This window comes from Chenopodium album, chromosome 13, assembly GCF_948465745.1.
Source record: "Chenopodium album chromosome 13, dcCheAlbu1.1, whole genome shotgun sequence".
Classification (NCBI taxonomy): Eukaryota; Viridiplantae; Streptophyta; class Magnoliopsida; order Caryophyllales; family Amaranthaceae; genus Chenopodium; species Chenopodium album.
Window position 1 is genome coordinate 46,215,299 of NC_137846.1, and position 16,910 is coordinate 46,232,208.

A 16,910-nucleotide genomic window follows, 5' to 3' on the forward strand; every position below is an offset into this window, starting at 1 on the left:
TTCTATACAAATATCATCTTGCATTGTCATATTGGATCCTTAGTGTTTTGCATCATTCGCATGTATACAAATATCATCTGTCTATTTGCTCTTACGAAAATAGTGTTCAATGCCAATAACATTCTGGAAAATTTTCACTGCTTGACAAATGCATTCTGAAAACATGTCTAAGCTATTATTAGTACTGTATGTCTGTAGACAGTACTCCGTATAAGACGAGCAAACACAAATTACCATAAGCAGAGAAGGAACATAAAACCAAATAAGCATATCCCTCTGTACTTTAATAATCTGGCCTCTTCAAAGTTCTGAAATGAATATAAATGTATACTTTGAATGATTTTCAGAAAACCCATGGCTTTCTGTGAGAACTTTACAAAAATTTCCTGTGCGATGAGATAAGCATCTCGATTATCTTACAGCTGGATCAGGCAGAACAGCAACCAACCTTTTTCACTTCAGATACATCATCCTTACCAATATCAATGGTTTGACCCTTTGGCAAGGCAGTTGGGTCACCCCCAACATCAAGTGCTTTGCGGCAGACAACATGATATACTTGGGTGAGGACTTCACTAAATGCGTTTTCAACGTTCAAAGATTCAAGAGCAGAGGTCTCCATGAAGAAGAGGTTCTCTCTTTCTGCAAAGGCCTTGGCATCCTCAGTGGCAACAGCACACAAGTGCCTCAAATCTGCCTTGTTTGCCACGAGCATTATCACGATGCTGGAATCTGTATGATCTCGCAATTCCTTTAACCATCTCTCAATGTTCTCAAATGTTACATGCCTGGTAACATCATAGACCAATAGAGCACCAACAGCCCCTCTGTAGTATGCACTAGTGATAGCACGGTACCTTCAATTACCAACATGAGGAAAGGAGTGACCATTATTAAGAGATTAATGACAACCAATACAAAAAAAACTTTGAGTAAAGACGGATATTTACGACACCTTTAGAGAAAGGAAACAGCTACAAAAAACTAAAATTTTAAACAAGAGAAGCGAGCATATTACACCTATTTTATGATTCAGCGTATATTTTCATGAATTGATGGGCAAAGTTTGACACAAAATGTATATTTTAACAAACGAAAACACAAAAGATAATCACTATAATGTCGACAGCCTAAGAAACTTTACTGTAAAAACAGGAAATGCTTGATCAACAAATTACAGTTAAGTTCTTATACTTGACACCCAATCCTTGACTACCCAAATACAGTAAGGATGAGCAGCATAGACAGATATTGTCATAATTAATACTTATCATCACATAAACAGATATTTATTGATCCTTTTTACAGGACAAGGACCTTATCCAGACCAAACTTTCAAAGTTCAATAAAAAATAAATAGCAAAAATAATGTACATCATACAAAGTACAATGAATAAAGCAACATTTAAAAATATTTGTACCAAAATTGCTAGTTATGGTTTGAAATTTAATTCTAAAATTATAGCACCAATCCACTTTCAAGAATGAATTCTCATATATTGAACAAAGGTTCATAAATATTGTCTCTTCCAAACGATATGTTATAAGTTGAGTATGAATTAATGTTTCTTCCACTGATTAAACTCATCAAAAAGCATGCTGAGCTTGCATAACTAAAATCAGAACATGAACCGATTCTACTGACTTCCAACCCTGAAAAGTTACTCTCTTGATATCATTCCTCATAACACAGACATATTCTTTCACTGATCCTACCACCACTACTACTGCTATCATCTTAAGCAGGGACCTCATTTCTTAGCAGCCTTATTGGCCCTTATAGAACATCTTTTTTTTTTTTTTTTTTTGAGTGTACCTTATAGAACATCTTCATTCATGCAGCTTAGGATAATTCAACAATTTATCATCTCTTTGCAATATGTAAGTAAAAAAATATAAGTATATTTCTATTGTTGCGCCCTACAAGTTTTCATATAATTTTCTTACACAAACATATACAGAGGTGGATATACTTACCCTCAAGACACTTAACGAGGAAAACAAATGACACGAATTGTATCCTCTCAAATACCTAAAACATAAAGCCATCATGCATACCAACATCAACACACTTCATTTCAGGCTAATATTGTCATATAATTAGAAAACATGACGCAAAACAAAGCGAAAATGAACATCAAAATATACACATCAAATAGTCAAAAGCTAGCAACATTACTCCTCTTCCCAACCCCCTCAATTTCCCGTCCTTTTCAAGCGAAAACCACTCATTCAGAAAATCAAACAAAATCAACATGTGTCTAAAATTGATCCCTGAGCTCGACGATCAATGCCTCTCCACCAATCTGTGTATTCGATTATTCGAGCATTCCACTTCTTTCCAATTAGCAAATTCATATAATAGTCATGCATAAAAACTCATAATCCAGGGTCAGGTCAAAATATATCCAAATTTCAATTACAGCATCAAACAAAAAACAGCAAATGGCTAACCAATTAACTATTATCCACTTTCCAATCAAAATCAAGTCAAATGAAATAAACCTAACTCCAAAAGAAACAGTCAACAGCTAATAAAAACGCATAATTCAGCAACACCATTGACCAAAGACCATAAAATCGTAGAACAAGTCAAAAAAATTCAAAAAATGCACAAAATAAACACAAAATTAGGGCTAAAAAAAACAATACAAAGATCAAATTACACAAAAAAAATTAAAGAAAAAAATAATTCAAAATGCATGCAAAATCACAAAACTAAATTACCTTTCCTGACCAGCAGTATCCCAAATCTGAGCTTTAACAATCTTATCATCAACATGAATGCTGCGAGTAGCGAATTCGACGCCGATGGTTGATTTGGATTCAAGGTTAAACTCATTGCGGGTGAAACGAGAGAGAAGGTTGGATTTTCCGACGCCAGAATCGCCAATTAATACTACTTTGAACAAGTAATCGTAGTCGTCTTCTGCTCTGTAGGCCGCCATTATCGGGTGTTTCCGAGCTTTCTCTCTCCTCTGAAAATGGCGAGAATTTTCGAGGAAAAAGAAAAGGATTATGAAAATGTGTGAATTTTGAATATAGGAGGGTTTGTTTGGGTTTATTTATATTTGGGGGTTTTAATTAAAATTAAGGGGAGAGAGAGGGAAAGAGGTGGGAAACAGAGAACTTGTGATAATTCGTGGGGTGGATGTAAGACTTTGTTAAGTTGTTCATATGGAATTTCTATTTCTCTCTCATCACGTGACTTCCTACATTTTTCACGAATTTTAAAAAAAATAAAATAAAATAAAATTATGCCAAATTTTCATTTTATAGTAAGCTAATTGACCTAGGTGAATTAGACGAAACCCCGATTTATCTACTTGATAAATACAATTCGTTTATCAAATGATAAAACGATAAATAAATTAACAATTTTTCCTAGTCGACATATTTGTTATTAAATGAACTATTGTGAGGTTTATTTTATAGTCATCACGACATTTTTGTAAATAAATCAACTATTATAGAGTTTACTTTTAATAAAAAGTTGTTGATTTATTTACAGTTTTGCCATTTGATAAACATATTTTGTTTATCAATGAGATAAACTTGTATATTTTTGGTGAATTAGAAACTAATGCATAACTTAAAATGAGAACAAAGAGACAAATCTGAGCCATTAAGGGTTCGTTTGGCATTACTGTGGTTTTCTATTTTTTGGTTTTTTGTTTTTTAAAAGTATATGATATATGTTCTATAATGAATCAAAAATTATTTAAATTTATTAAAATCATGATAATTTTGAAAACTGACAACAGAAAAGTGGAAACACCTTTTTCTTGTTTCCTGTTTTTGGTTTTTGATTTTCAAAAAAATAGAAAACTGAAAACCAAAAATTATGTCAAACAAACCCTAAATTATTGTAATTAGATGTTCCTTCTGTATTCAGAGTCATTACTGATATTTTCATAGTTTTTAAACTTAAAAAAATGTTGTTTACTTCTAAAGTGATTTCATGTACTTTTTGAATGATTTTATGTACTTTTTATTTGTTTTTTTTATTTACTTTTTAAATTTGAAACTAAAAATCAATTTATAAAATTGCAAAATTACAAAAACTGTCTTTATTGACACGCGAAGTACAAGAGTGGTTTGATTAATCTAAATACCAGATTGGTTCTTTGTTCTCATTTTAGAGTTAGATTCTCATTAGAGTTTTATCCAGCATAGGTAAAGTCAAGATTTGATTAACTACATTAGCATTTACTCAAGGACCCCGTTTGGTTTGATGTAAAATGTTTTCATGGAAAATGATTTTTCCATTTTTTTTTTTTTTTTCTTATTTTCCTTTGTTTGGTTTGTTAAGAGGTGGAAAACAATTTTTCCAAGGGTGGAAAATTTCATCGTTAATGATGGAAAACATTTTCCTTCACAAAACGAGGGAAACCACATTTTCCTCTTTCCTCCTTACCTCCTTTTTTACTTCCCTCTCATTCATCCTTACATTTTCACTCATATTTTTTTATTTTTCTTGTATGCAACCAAGCAAAGGAAAACTCATTTGCAATTGTGTTTTTTCTTAAAAATATGTTTTCCATAAAAACTAATTTTCCATTGAAAATATTTTACATTAAACCAAACGGGGCTTTATTTATTCTTACATTTCCACTCCAATTTTTTTTTTTTCTTGAACTTTTCTTGTATACAACCAAACAAAGGAAAACTAATTTGCAATTGTACTTTTCCTTGAAAATATGTTTTCCATAAAAACTAATTTTCCATTAAAAATGTTTTAAATTAAATCAAACGGGGCCTAGGTTAGATATGTTAGGGGAAAATAAATTATGAATAACATATTATATGGGATTTTAATTACCCTATTCCAATTCTCTCTGTCTCTCTCCTCTTTTTTTTTTCTTTTTTTTTTTTTTTTTTTGACAACACCTATTCCAATTCCGTGACAAAGGAATTTGTGATTTAAAGCAAGATTCAACATCCTTACTTTATTTAACTCATTTTATTTTTCATTTCATACTTTGGAAAAGTAAAAAATTGGAAGCATAACATATTGTTTTGTCTCTCTCTCTATATCAATACAGTTAATAAAATTAACTACTCTAATATCTTGGTAACCTAACAAACGAATAATATAGGAATTTTTAGAAAATAACACCACAAAATTTGAAACTTTTATTATAACACCACAAAAAAAAAAAAAAAAAAAAAAAAAAAAAAAAAAAAACCAAAAACCAAAAAATTTGATTTCACCACCACTTAGCGGATTTTTGGATGGAATCCGTTAAGTGGGGTCGACATTACCACATATCACCATATTATTGATTAAAAAAATAAAAATAAAAAATTAAACCCAGCCCCACCACCACCACTGCCACTACCGGCATCCCAACCCCAGTCACTGGCACCCCTTTCCTCTCCTACCCCAGCCGCCGGCGCTCCACCCTAGCCTAGGCGCGCCCTACGCACAACCCTAGCCCAACTGCCGGCGCTCCCTTCCCTTCCTACCCCGGCCACCACTGCGTAAAACCACCCCTTTTCCCCACCCTTAAAACGGTCAAATCGGCCATAGAAATCAACCATTATGGGTTTCCATGGTCGATTCCGGCCAGTTTGAGGGTGGAAAAAAATGGGTGGTTTTTGGGCTTTCGGTCGTTATGGTCGTGGTTGGGATTGCGTGATTCAACTTTTAAGGCTAAGGTGTTTCAAGGTGGATGGTTTTCGTTCGTGGCTGGCTGGGATGTTTTAAGCGCCGGTTGGGCTTGGTGGCTAGGCTCGGGAGAGGATGTTTCACCAGTGATGGCAGGAGGCTGGATTAGTGAGGCTTGGCTGGGCTTGCAACAGAGGGGCTTGCGGCAGTGGGGCTTTGCGGTAGAGGAGTAGGGGTGGTTTCATCAGTCCAGGGTGGTCGGCTCTGTCATCTGGGGGAGTCGACAACCGGGAATGGAGTGACGGCGGTGGAGGCAGGGAGAACCAGTGCCGGTGGTGAGGGTGGTGGCTGGGGTTAGGAGTTATGTTTTTTTTTTTTTAAATCAAATAGTTAACTGACACGTGTAAAGTGTGGTGCCCACTAACGGTTTTTTGGATGGCGGTTAGAAAGTGGTGGTGAAATCAATTTTTTTGGTTTTTTTTGTGGTGTTATAATAAAAGTTTGAAATTTTGTGGTGTTATAATCAAATTTTTGGTTATTTTGTGGTGTTATTTTCTAAAAAAAATCCAATTATATATTGTCAATCTACTCTTTTTTTTTTTTTTTTTTTTTTAACGAAGTCTTAAAGGACGCTAAATTTCATTAATTAAAGTCATACGATATCTACAATTGACAAATAACAATAATGAAAAAGAATTCAATAAAATCAAACAAGAATTAATCGGGGATGGGCTAAGAATCCAAATATATAAATATAACAATTTGGCACATTCTTGATTTGTTGTCTCATACAACTTTTTGAGTGGATTCGTCGTCGCTTCGCAATTTTGTGAGAAAGTAAATTCTTGTGCTGATTCCGTAACCCGAATTCGAGCCATAATCAATCGTAGCCCCGCACAATCGGAGACCAAATTAAATACAAATAAAACCTTGTCTTTCCAAGGAGATCGAAAAAACCTTGTCTTTCGAAGGAGATAAACCTTTTCTTCGAGGGAGACATTATTGGTAAAATCCAATGGAAGCCCCTTTAAAATTGACAATGGAGGCTAGAGTTTAGGAGAGAGAAGAGAAGAAAGGAGGCTAGGGTTTTTTTCTCAATGGATAATGAGACTGTACTTTTTCGTTAAACTTATTGTCAATATACTCTTATTATTGGCTTTATAGCAAACTCAATTGTTTCTCAATAATTTACCTTAAAAAAATGTTACTAAGTACTACCTCCGCTTCGGATTACTTGCAACAGTTTCCTTTAATGGGTGTTTCACATTACTCGCAACAAGTTTTTTTTCTTTCCTTTTTTAGTAAGTTTTTGGCTATAAAATGACAATTTTACCCTTACTTTTTTTTAAAACATCTTAATTAACTTATAAATCAATTCTTATTACATTAATCCCTAAGGTTAATTAATTTTACCTTACCACCACATCCATTCTAATTCATTCACCTCCTCCATCTATATTCACATCTTCCTCCATAAGTTTTCTCTCTCTTCCTTCATAATCCACCACCTTCAATAGCAACCACCACCATCACCACCGCCACTACCACCGACCACCACCACCACCACACCATCTTTAATGGAAACCACCACCAACATCGCCGCCACATTTTCTCTCTCTTTCTTTGCTTTTTTTCCTCATTATCTAAATTTGAAGGTTCTTTTGTCAAATTTAACCATCAAAACTATAGATCTAGAGTTTTGAAGAGTTTTGATGGTTAAATTTCACCAATTCAAGCTTCAATTGATGATGGAGAAGGGTTTATGGGTTTGTCAAAGGTTTGATCGTGGTTGCTAGGTCGTCGGTGAGTCGGCGTCGTGTGTTTCGATTTGTGGGTTTGATTTCAGATTTGGGTTCAATTGCTAGTTTTGCGTTTTCTGGGCATCGTGGGTTGGATTGGGGTTTGCTGCGGGGTACAGTGATTTGGGGTTTTGATTGGAGGGTTCGTGGGTGGTGTTGGAAGCGTCGGTGTTGGGTGGTAGTGCTGGGTGGTTGTGTTGGGTGGTGGTGTTGGGTTCGATTCTGGGTGGTCGACAGGTCGGTGGGTGGTGTTGGGTGCGTCGGTGGTGCTGGTTCAGTGGTGGTGGGTGGTTTTGGTGATGCTGGGTGGTTATGGTGGTGGGTGGTTTCGGTGATGTTAGGTGGTGGTGGTGGTTGGTTTCGGTCGTGCTTGGTGGTGTGGGTGGTGGTGGGTATTTATTTTAATTAAAGTTGAATTTATTTTTCCTTTTTTTTTTGTTGGATTAAGAGTTAAACATATACCCTTATTTTTCCATAATCATACTTTCAATCTTTTGCCTCGGCCTCCGCAAACATGTCCTTTGTTGCGAGTAACATGAAGCGGAGGTAGTATTTCAATAATGTTTTTTTTTTAATTTTTATTTTTTCCAGATGGGTGAATTAATTTTTTATAGGACATTGAGCAAATGATTTCCAAAATAAAAAGGCATTATTGAATTGTCAAAATGACAAATAATTGCCTTACTAAAATGAAAATGTTGACATGTAAAATTGGACAGAGAAGTATTAAGCATTTTTTTATTTGTGAGTTTTGAGTAGTGATTGTCTGATTGATGTTTATACATTATTTTAAAATTGTTGGGGAAAAATTTTTCAAGGGATGATTCTATGGTTGTTGTTTGATAAATGACAACCATAATTTTAAAAAATGAACAGTTAAGATATAATGATTTTTGAACTATTTTTAAATGTTAATATTAATTGAAAATTAATTTAATAATTTCATGATATAAAAAATTAATTTATTTGTCTAATTTTTAATTTTATTATAAACTAAAACTGAATTTCATAAATTTATTTTTTTAAATAAAAAATTAGAATAATTTGTTTACAAAAATTTAAAATGAGATCCTAAAATAAGGAAAGTGAATTTCAATTAATTTTTGCATTAAAAAAAATCAAAATCAATAAATCACAGTCGTCCAGTTTTAAAAATTATGGTCTGAATGACTATTGTAGAATTTTCAATTTATAAGGCTAGACAATTAATAAATTATAAATATAGAATTGACCAAAAGCTCACTAACTTTGATAACGATACTTAGTTCAAACATTGTGCTCAAATTATTTGTTCCCAAAATTATTAAAAATGACACACTTCACACAAATAAACCTTTAATGAAAGTTGGGTGTCACATATACTTATGCTCAGGGAGAAAAAAATGCATAAATAAGGGATACAATTATATATATATATATATATATTAGGGAGTTTTTTTCCCGAGTTTTTAGAGAGCAACACAAGATTTAATTTTCTTAACGTGCCATGTAGGATTATCAATTTCAGTTGTAACTGATTAAATACTTCCTCCGTGTCTTTTTATTTGACACGTTTCTTTAGTCACGTTTACCAACGCACAACTTCAACCATTCATATCTTTAATTACCGATAAGCAAAAATTATGAAAATTTGATATTTTGAAGAGATATATATGGTGACGAATCTAACAAAATCTCACATGACTATATTTTTCATTACGTATAAACCACAAAACACGGTCAAAGGGGATTGTGTGAATAGTGTTAAATTCAAAACATGTCAACTAAAAAAAACGGAGGTAGTAAGAGATTATTAATTTCTTTTAGAATTAAATAATTCAATTGCCACGTAAGAAAAAATGGCAAATGAGATTGTTAAGTTTAAATTAATTAAACATAAAATATTATCTTTTGATAGATATATAACAAATTTTAGCAAATAAAAAAAAAAAAAAAAGATGAATGAATAAATAATAATATTAATAATAATACTTTTAATTTTTATGGTCCGAAATTCAGACGACCGAGAATAGACTCTAGTCGTCGCGTGAGTGTGAGAATGTCGACTAAAAACAGACGAAACAAAATTTTCAATTTTATTTTTTGTGAATTCTTTTTTAAATCGTTATTTCTATTGAAATAAACAAAATTAACACAACTACATATCAAAGAGAAATTCCGAGTTGATCTTGGTGATAAACTTGGTTTTTTATCACATGGAAATGGTAATAAATTTGCATTGGAGTTCGTGACGAGACAATTAAAATATACAATAAAACTTTTGTTTTGACATGCGTCCCTATGGCAAGGGAAAGTAAAAGTGACGTAATAACAAACATTATCTTTACTTCCATCTATCATTTATTCAAGGTGAGTTAAGATTTCACCTAAAAAAAATTAAGGTAATTTCTGCATGTTTCTCATGAGAGAGAAAAGATCATAAGAGAGAGTCCATGAGAGTGGGTTTGTAAATTAAAGCTCCATTTTCATTATCGACATTTCCCAGATTTTACATTTATATTAACAAATAACTCATCAAACACACACAACAGTGTCGCAAATAAGCAATCACTCCAACACCTCCATTTTCAATTAATTTGAAATTCAAACACATCACAAACAGTTTTCAATTCATCCATAAAAAGGTTGAAAAATGCATTGAAAATTCATTAACTACACAAATATCGTATTACACCAATTGCATATTGCACTAAATTCTCTAGCAACCAATTCAGCTATTTTTTAAAAACTAATACCCCTAATTTAGTTATAAACTTCCACTAATCACAGACAAAACTTACCAAATACTACAACAATTGCATATTGCATTCAAAATTCCCTAGCAACCAATTCATCAATTTTTAAAACTAATACCCCTAATTTAGTTATAAACTTGGAGTATTCACAGATTTCACGAAACATTGTGCAAATAACAGTCAAATTCATTCGCAAACATTACCGACTTCATATGCAAAACAGAAGCAAATTCTAATTGAAACGCTTAACTTATGAACATCGGAGAATTAAACCAGGCGAGACAACCATGACAACCCAGAAGAAAATCGATCTCAGAGTACAAGACCGACGAACCGCCGACGAAACGGAAACACCCACGAGATTCGCAATTCAATCAATTAATTTAAACACTAGTCAAAATTTCGCTAGATTGAAGAAGAATCACAAGAAAATTTTCGTTGAAGTTTCGCTAAATTCGATGTTGGGTTTGCAAAGGTAACAGCAAGTAACCATAGTTAGTTATGGGAACTTAACGCTTCATTAACAGCAGCATTCCGTGATTTTTTTAGACATTAACACCCTTTACTTTCCATGCGAAAAGACTTATTTACCCGAGATAAACAGCCTAGGTTTATCTCCGAGATCAACCTGGGCTGGCTCTTTATCAAATGCAACGATAAAAAAAAGCTAATGCGACGACCCTTTTATAACCGTTGCATTAAATAAGCATAATACAACGGCTTACACTATACATATGAAAAAGTGGGGCTAACACAACGGCTTTAAGATGCCGTTGCATTAGGGGTGCTAATATAACGGTTTAAAAGGCTAATGCAACGACTGTAGTTTTAATGAGCCTAAATTTTAATACCCCGTATATAATTCCCTCTTTTGTACTTTTAGGTTTATTACGCTTTGTAACCTAAATAAATCCCAACCGCCCCATTTCTTTCTCCCACACAATCTCTCTAAACCATCAATTTCAAGATTTTGTGTGCAACAATGGCGAAAGGCGGCGAGGGATACAATTTGACCCCATCTCTCACACAATCTCAATCTCTTTCCTCTTTCAGCCGCTCATTCCGCTACCAAACCCCACTCCATCTCCCAACAGCCTATCTGAGTCTGTTTGGGATACCGTTAAGCAAGATTTGTCAAGAAGTCTTAGTAATTTGAAGCTTGTTGTGTCTTCTAACCCTTATCGAGAACACCCTGGGTAATTGGGATCTTTGGTGCCCCTTTTTCTTCATTGTCTCCTTGGTTTTACCTCCTTGTCTTGTTTAGCTTGTGTTAAGAGGGTAATTGATGTAGTCGGAATTAATTGAGGAAAATCAAGCGCAATTCCTAATGCGAACAAACAGATTTACAAGCGATAAATCTGTTAAAACTCAGAAATCCACCAAAAAAGAGTAAAACTCGATGCATGTTATGAAATTAAAGAGAAAGAGGAGAAAGTAGAGGAGAGAATATATCTATATTCTTATTACTGAATGATGTGGGAGTACATATATATACATGTGATACAATTAGGGTTTCTTTGTAAAATAATAAGCCTAGTATATCTAGAATATACTAGAATAATCATAAGGGTATAATAGGCATCCACTTAATACATATATTATGTAACAATGCACGGTTTGTTTTATTTATGAGGAAAATAATCTTGGCTAGCAAGACAATATATTAATATCAATTATTATTATTATAAAATATGTTACGTTAGGTAAAATAAAGGTCGAAATGTTTTTTAGGGCTATTTTTTATGGCTATTATTGTTGTATTCAATCAACATGAAGAAAATTATATAATTATTTGTATATTAACAAATTACATGAAACTATATTTTGATAATTCTCATTCGATTACACAACACTTGAAAATTGAGTATATTTTCCTTAACTTTTTGCAGGATAAAGGTGAGATCGTTTGTTACTTTAGTCACTTGGCTATAGCCATTAGTTACTGTGTTTATGACGAGTTGGTAACTTTTCTCAAATATGCAAATAAATAATTGAATGAATAAATAATAAATTAATTAATAATAATAATACTTCTAATTTTATTTCAGGCTACAGAGAAAGTGAAAAAGTTTGGAATTTTCGTTGCATTACGTTATTCACCGGAGCAAACATGTGAAGACAATTTTAATAGACATGTTCTTAATATGTGTTGATGATTTTGAATGATGGTTTAAACCTTGATCTATTGTCATGATCCTTGATGGTTAATTTAATATATATATATATATATATATATATATATATATATATATATATATATATATATATATATATATATATAGGGTCGGGATCCAGTGAGATTCACCCTTTATGTGAGAACCACCACCAATGTGAGAACCAATACCAACCATTAGATTTTATGAAATTCAACAGCTGAGATTAAAATACAAAACCCACCCAAACCCAAACCCAACATCAACCATAACTTCTTTCTCTCTCCAGAAAAAATTACCCAGCTTATTTCTCTCTCTCCTAAGTTGAAGGTGGAACATCAATGGCTTGAACCTTTAAGGATCAATACTTTCTCTCTCCTCTTGTTCACTTATACATAATTTTGGTAAGTAATTTTTGAATATCTTGCCCTTAGTTCTGGTTTTTCATTATAATTTTCGAATAGAATTATCTCAATTTAGTATTTTCATCAAAATTTTCGAATTTGATGTTCTAATTATCAAATTTTAGTGTTCTGGAAAATTTCGAATTTGAATGCTCTTATTTTGGTTATTTGAGTTTGACATTATGATTATTGCTAGATTTTTTGAGTTGAGAGTTCTTAATTTAGGATTTTCATTATCAAATTATCAATAATTGAGGTTTGTTCGTACTTTTAACTTTGAATTGCATGTTAATCTGAATGTTCAAAATATTTTGATTTTACATCTCTGAAAATTTTGGAATTGCATGTTAATTTTCGAATTGAATTACATGTTAATTTTCGAATTGCATTAATCGAATTGAATGTTTAATTGCATCAATTCTTTGATTGAATTGAATGAATTATTTAGGTTTGATTAATTTGATAGAGATTTTAGTGATTGTAATGATGTCAGATTAAACTTATGATAAAAAATGTACTGAAATTTCCAATTGAATGCTCTTATTATGTTGTTAGTAGGTTTTTATTTTCAATTGAATGCTGTTATTATGTTCTTATTTTCAATCAAATTTAAAATGAGCAAATAAATTAAAATGAGCAAACCTAAATATGTATAATAGAACATTTAAAATGAGGTAACTACAATTAAAATGAGCAAATATTAATGACATTCACAAGTAATTCAAGGATCTATAAGTACTCAGTATACATAATATGCACAACAATACATTTTTCTTTTCCAAATATAGGAGCAAAAATAATTAAAATGAGCAAATATAATCAAAATGAGCAAACATATTATGAGTTCCTTGGTCTACTTGCCTGGGTACAAGCCCCACCCCTTTCTTCTTGGTCTGTTTCCTGCACACTACACACCCTTCTTCCACTTCCCTGAACAAACCTATCCCCCCTGCACACTACAATTTTCTCCCACTTCCCTGAACAAACCAATCCCCCCTTCTAATTTTAGATTCTAAAATTATTGTGTATGTATGTGTGTGTGTGTGTGTGTGTGAGTGTGAGTGAGTGTAACAGTGTGTTTGTGTGTGAGTGTGAGTGTGAGTGTGAGTGAGTGTAAGAGTTTATGTATGTGGGCATTGAATTGCATGTTCATTTGACAAATGAGCATTGAATTATTTGCTCATTTAACAAATGAGCAAAGAATTGTATGCTTATTTCACAAATGAGCATTGAGTTATTTGCTTCTACGCACAAGCTCCACCCCCTTCTTCTTGGTCTGTTTCCTGCACACCAACCACACTCCCTTCTTCTACTTCCCTACACAAACCTATCAATCCTTCAAGGTGATAATTGAATACCACTTGGAACAACATGAGTGGTTAGGTTATATGTACAAGATAAGAGACAAGTGGATTCCGGCCTATTTCAGAGATGTGTTCCTTGGAGGAATAATGCGTACAACATCAAGATCCGAAAGTGAAAACAACTTTTTCTGCTCCTTTATCAATCCTCATGTGTCACTTGTTGAATTTTACTTGAGATATGAAGCTGCAATTGATGCCCAGAGACACACTCAAGGTCAGAATGATAATGATTCAAAGCACAAATATCTTGAGTGCAAAACACCACTAGGGATAGAAAATTATGCCTCACATTTAAAATGAGGAAATAAATTTAAAATGAGCAAACCTAAATATGTGTTATAATATAGAAAAAAAATAATGAGCAAACATAATTAAAATGAGCAATTTGAACATTCAGCGATCACAATGGTGATGTGAATGGTGTGTTGATTGCCTCAGGCTTTGTCAAGTTGTGTGAGGAATATGGTATTTACAATGCAAGAGTTTATGGAGCAAAACCTCAGCTTGATGTTCGGTCAGCAGCTAGATGGGTACCTCCGCCTAGTAATGTAGTCAAGGTGAATGTTGATGCTCATATGATGAGTGGTGTAGGGGTGAGTTTGGGGGTGGTTATAAGGTATGCAGCCGAATCAGGCAGAAGCTGCTGCTGCTAGATTTGGTGTGGAGTTGGCTGTGCGGATGGGCTACAATTGAGTGGTGTTGGAATGCGGTGCTATTGATGTAGTGCGTGCTGTCAAGAAGAAGGTCATTGGTGCTGCTCCTATTTTTTTGCTGTTTGATGATATTGTAAGGATGTCAAATGCTTTTATTTCTTTCGATTGCATTAATGTTAGAAGAGCGGGAAATACTTTGCTCATTTATCAAATGAGCAATAATTCTTTGTTCATTTTGTCAAATGAGCGAAAATTCCTTGTTCATTTATCAAATGAGCAAATTCTTTGCTCATTTATGAGATGAGCAAACAAATCTTTGCTCATTTATCAAATGAGCAACAATTCTTTGTTCATTTTTTCAAATGAGCAAACAATTCTTGTTCATTTATCAAATGATCAACATATGGTTAAAAATTTATAACATAGAAAAATAATTTAAAACATGTGATAAAACCTATTAGCTCAATTGGTAGAGCACTATGCAAATGCATAGGGGATGTAGGTTCAATTCCTACATAGGTTATCTCTATAAAAAAAAATTAATTAAAAAATAAAAAAAAAAAAAAAAAATCAAATTCGCACTAAATTATACGAGCAAAAAATTGGTTTGAAATGATTTATAATCATATAAACTTTGTTACAACTAAACTCTCATACAAACTTGTGTCTCAACAGTACATTAAATAAATGAACCTACATGGGATTCGAACCCACATCTTTTGTGCATTTACACAATGCTCTACCCGTTGAGCTAGTAGGCTAATGTATTCAAAACACCAACAACAACAAAAATTATTTAAAAATGAAATGTGAAAGACTTACATTATATTTTCTTCAAACCTAAATCCCACTTTTGCAAACCCATGCCTCATCATTGCAACTCCACGATGCAAATGATCATCATCTGAAGACTTCCAGGGAATATTAAGCACAACATACTCCATATACTTTATCTCTTTCGACAAAATGACACTTTGAATACTTCCTTCACCAACCATAAACACATGAAAATGCGCTTTTCTGAAAATTAACACATCAAATTAAAATAAGAATGAGCAAATAGTTAGTTGCTCATTTGTCAAATGAGCCAATACTTAATTGCTAATTTAACAAATGAGCAAGCACTTAGTTGCTCATTTGTTAAATGAGCAAATAGTTAGTTGCTCATTTGTAAAATGAGCAAATAATTAGTTGCTCATTTGTCAAATGAGCAAACATTTCTTTAATCAACAAGCATTTCTTTGCTCATTTGTGAAATGAGTAACCATTAGTTTGCTCATTTGTCAAATAAGCAAATAATTAGTTACTCATTTGTAAAATAAGCAAACGTTTCTTTGATCATTTGGGAAATGAGCAATCAATTTTTTGATCATTTGGGAAATGAGCAATCAATATTTTACTCATTTAACAAGTGAGCAAATAATTAGTTGCTCATTTGTCAAATGAGAAAATTAGTTGCTAATTTAACAAATGAGCAAAAACTTAGTTGCTCATTTGTCAAATGAGCAAATAGTTAGTTGCTCATTTGTCAAATGAGCAAACATTTCTTTAATCATTCATTAAATCAACAAGTATTTCTTTGCTCATATGTGAAATGAGCAATCAATTATTTGCTCACTTGATAAATGAGCAAATATTTCTTTACTCATTTATGAAGATGTTACATGTTCTGTGTCTGCAACACTCATACAGATGAAAGATCAATTATGATTTCAGCCACTTCTATCACTAATGAAACACAAATATGCATAGAGCAGCATTACCAAATCATGCTAGAGAACAGGTTAGCACTATATGCAAGCATCCCCAAAATTTAGTCCTAATTGACCAATTACCATGCAAGCATAGTAGGTAAGGTGTAGTATGTAATTGCTGGGGATTGGAAAATGATGATAGCAAGTAATTTCTATCTCATTTATCAAATGAGCAAGTAATTTCTTGCTCATTTAGCAAATAATCAAAAAGTTAATTGCTCATTTCTTAAATGAGCAAAGAATTACTTGCTCATTTGTGAAATGAGCAAACATTTCTTTGTTCATTTATGAAATGATCAAGTAATTCTTTAATCATTTGCTGTCTATAAGTCTGTTTGGCCACAAAGTGCAATTCAATCTTGCCCAAGCTTAGCTGAGTTACAAGTTAGTGATGACATAGACAAAAATCCAAAAACGTTAATCCGATTAAATTGATA

General features: G+C 32.7%; 1 protein-coding gene across 1 annotated transcript; it reads right to left on the minus strand.

Moving 5' to 3' along the window:
• LOC145574820 (ras-related protein Rab11B-like) lies at positions 1–3,137 on the minus strand. The gene is made up of 2 exons (XM_081632680.1): positions 2,728–3,137; positions 1–857 (listed from the first exon to the last, which is right to left on the minus strand). The coding sequence occupies exons 1-2, from the start codon at positions 2,946–2,948 to the stop codon at positions 428–430; spliced, it is 651 nt and encodes a 216-aa protein (XP_081488806.1). The 5' UTR covers positions 2,949–3,137; the 3' UTR covers positions 1–427.
• Between the last annotated feature and the right edge of the window lie 13,773 nt (positions 3,138–16,910).